The sequence below is a fragment of the Phytophthora cinnamomi genome (genome assembly GCF_018691715.1).
Source record: "Phytophthora cinnamomi strain GKB4 chromosome Unknown Contig4, whole genome shotgun sequence".
Classification (NCBI taxonomy): Eukaryota; Oomycota; class Peronosporomycetes; order Peronosporales; family Peronosporaceae; genus Phytophthora; species Phytophthora cinnamomi.
Genome location: NW_027150937.1, coordinates 893,517 through 895,724, shown reverse-complemented (window position 1 = coordinate 895,724; position 2,208 = coordinate 893,517). Strand labels below are relative to the sequence as shown.

General features: G+C 45.3%; 1 protein-coding gene across 1 annotated transcript; it reads right to left on the bottom strand.

Moving 5' to 3' along the window:
• Nucleotides 1-1,552: 1,552 nt before the first annotated feature.
• Nucleotides 1,553-1,759, bottom strand: IUM83_05363 (putative thioredoxin; the record flags this gene model as incomplete). The annotated part of the gene is made up of 1 exon (XM_067929497.1): nt 1,553-1,759. The coding sequence occupies one exon, from the start codon at nt 1,757-1,759 to the stop codon at nt 1,553-1,555; it is 207 nt and encodes a 68-aa protein (XP_067799689.1).
• Nucleotides 1,760-2,208: the final 449 nt, after the last annotated feature.

Below are 2,208 nucleotides of genomic sequence, written 5' to 3'. Positions count from 1 at the left end.
TAAAAAAATATTTTTTCGGTCGTTCAACGATTGGTGCATATTCGCATATAGGATTTTTCTGATTCGTCATGCAACCCGATTTTGCATATTTCATTGTTTCATGCGATGGAAGTTGCTTCTGACACCGCGTCATACAAAATCCTAATATCGTGGAAGTGGCTTCATTTTCCTGGCGCAGCAGATTTGAATAGGAGCGATAATAGGGTTAGGTCTACTATACACCCGCTAAGTGATTCATCAGAACCTAACCCTTCATTTTGTAAATGGAAGCGCTACTTTAAAAGTAAAAAAACATCTCAACTGGGCGAAAAATGTTTTGAGTGATTTTTAATATTAAAATGTTTGCTTTGCGAGGCTAGAATAAAAAAACCTGTCGCTTGGGCATCACTAGCAGTTCACACAAGTCCTTATTGATGTCGAAATGTGCATCTCGTTCCGCCTTCGTCGTCATGAAAACGATCAATGGAGTTTTCATTTTGCTTTGACTGTAGTATAGGCGAGCGAGCACAACTCCTTCCTTGGATTGTCAGTGGTTGAACACTATCACGAGCGTCTTCCATTGGATTGCATGACTTGCCGTGGGTCGAATGACATCCCAATTCAATTTATCTTGTTCGCAACATTCCCGTGCAATTTCTTTCGAAAACAGCCCGCGGTTCCATAATAACATGCCGCCAGCTTTAATATTATTAAAGCTGGCGACATCATTAATTGAGGACTGCAAGGCCTCCACTGCGAACGTCAGATTGTGCTTGGTCTCCCTTGCTTGCCGTTGAGAGCTTGCTGCAGTCGTGCTATTCTACAATCCAGCCGCGTTATTCGTCTCTCCAGGCTTCACTTCACTGCCACGCACGTTTTTTTTTGCGTCGCCATCGGATTGGCTAAGCTTATTTCGCTTTCGTCGGTATGACCAGGTGCTCCCTTGGGACGGAGACGACACCGGAGCTTGCTGAATGAAAATCTGTTGACCTGGTAGTCGGTTGTTCTTGCATTTTGTGTGAAGAGCAACTCCAATTTGACGCTGACAGCAGAGGTCGGAAAAAAATAGTGCAATACAATAAATAATCAGTTTTTTCAATATCAATTTGTATTACTAGGATACACTGACATCAATATAATATAAAATTGACCCAATTATTTGGCAATAAATTTGTAAAAAGTGCCCCCACTGGCAAATACCGAAAGTCTAGCCAATAGACCTCAAGTCTATAGGCCAGGTTTTTTTCGATGCTCCCTGGGGTGGAAGCTGCTGATATTCCCGTACGACCGCGATGTCCATCACGAATGGCGCCATCTTCGTGAGATCCTTCTATGGCGCATCCACACAGCCATACCAAGGATGGCAAAAAAATTAAATATTTTTATCCGTGAAAAAATATAATAAAAATATTTTTCATTTTTATTCGTGTAATTACGAAAATAAAACACTTCGGTTTTGTATCGGACACAATCTGACAACCGCACTCTATTAGGTGGGGCCCTATATGTGCAGACATGCGACGCGGTCATCTCGCCGTCCTTGCACACGCGGAATGTGGGGAAGCAGTCCACGTCAATCTCCTTGCAGACGCTCTCCAGCTCCTCGGTGCTCACCTTTAGGAACTTGACGGCCAGGAACTCGTTCTCCGTCACTTGCGTCACCTTGGGGGGTCACCATCTTGCAGCCACCGCACCGCGGCTCCGAGAACTGCACGGTGGTCGGCTGCTTCTCGCTGATGGCGCCGCTGAAGTCCTCAAGTGTCTTGACCTCGATCGGCATGGTCGGCTCCGCCACCTTTGAAGCTGAAGTAGCCCTGCGGCGACAGCCCACTCGTCAGTATGCGCTGAGGCCAGTATTCAGGTAGTTACTGTGTTATACGGTGCTCCAGGCGATCCGTTTCAGCGGGGTTTGATGTATAAAAATAGTAAAAATTTCATAAAATGAAAATAAAAATATTTTTTGACATTTTTATTTCGAAAAAATCCTTCCATATTTTTTTGCCATCCCTGGCCATACGTCTCCGGAACGATATTTATTTCCACGTGTGCGTGCGATCAGCCCATACATTCCCCGTTTTGAGCTGCTCATCTCTGGCTGGCAGGTTGCCACAGAGCCTTCGATTTACGCAAACACGGCGCATCAACTCGGCCTGTCAGCCAAGCTACTTGGTGACAAGTAGCATGGTCACCAAAAGCAACCCGGTTTCGACGCTTTCCAAGTTGGTGCCC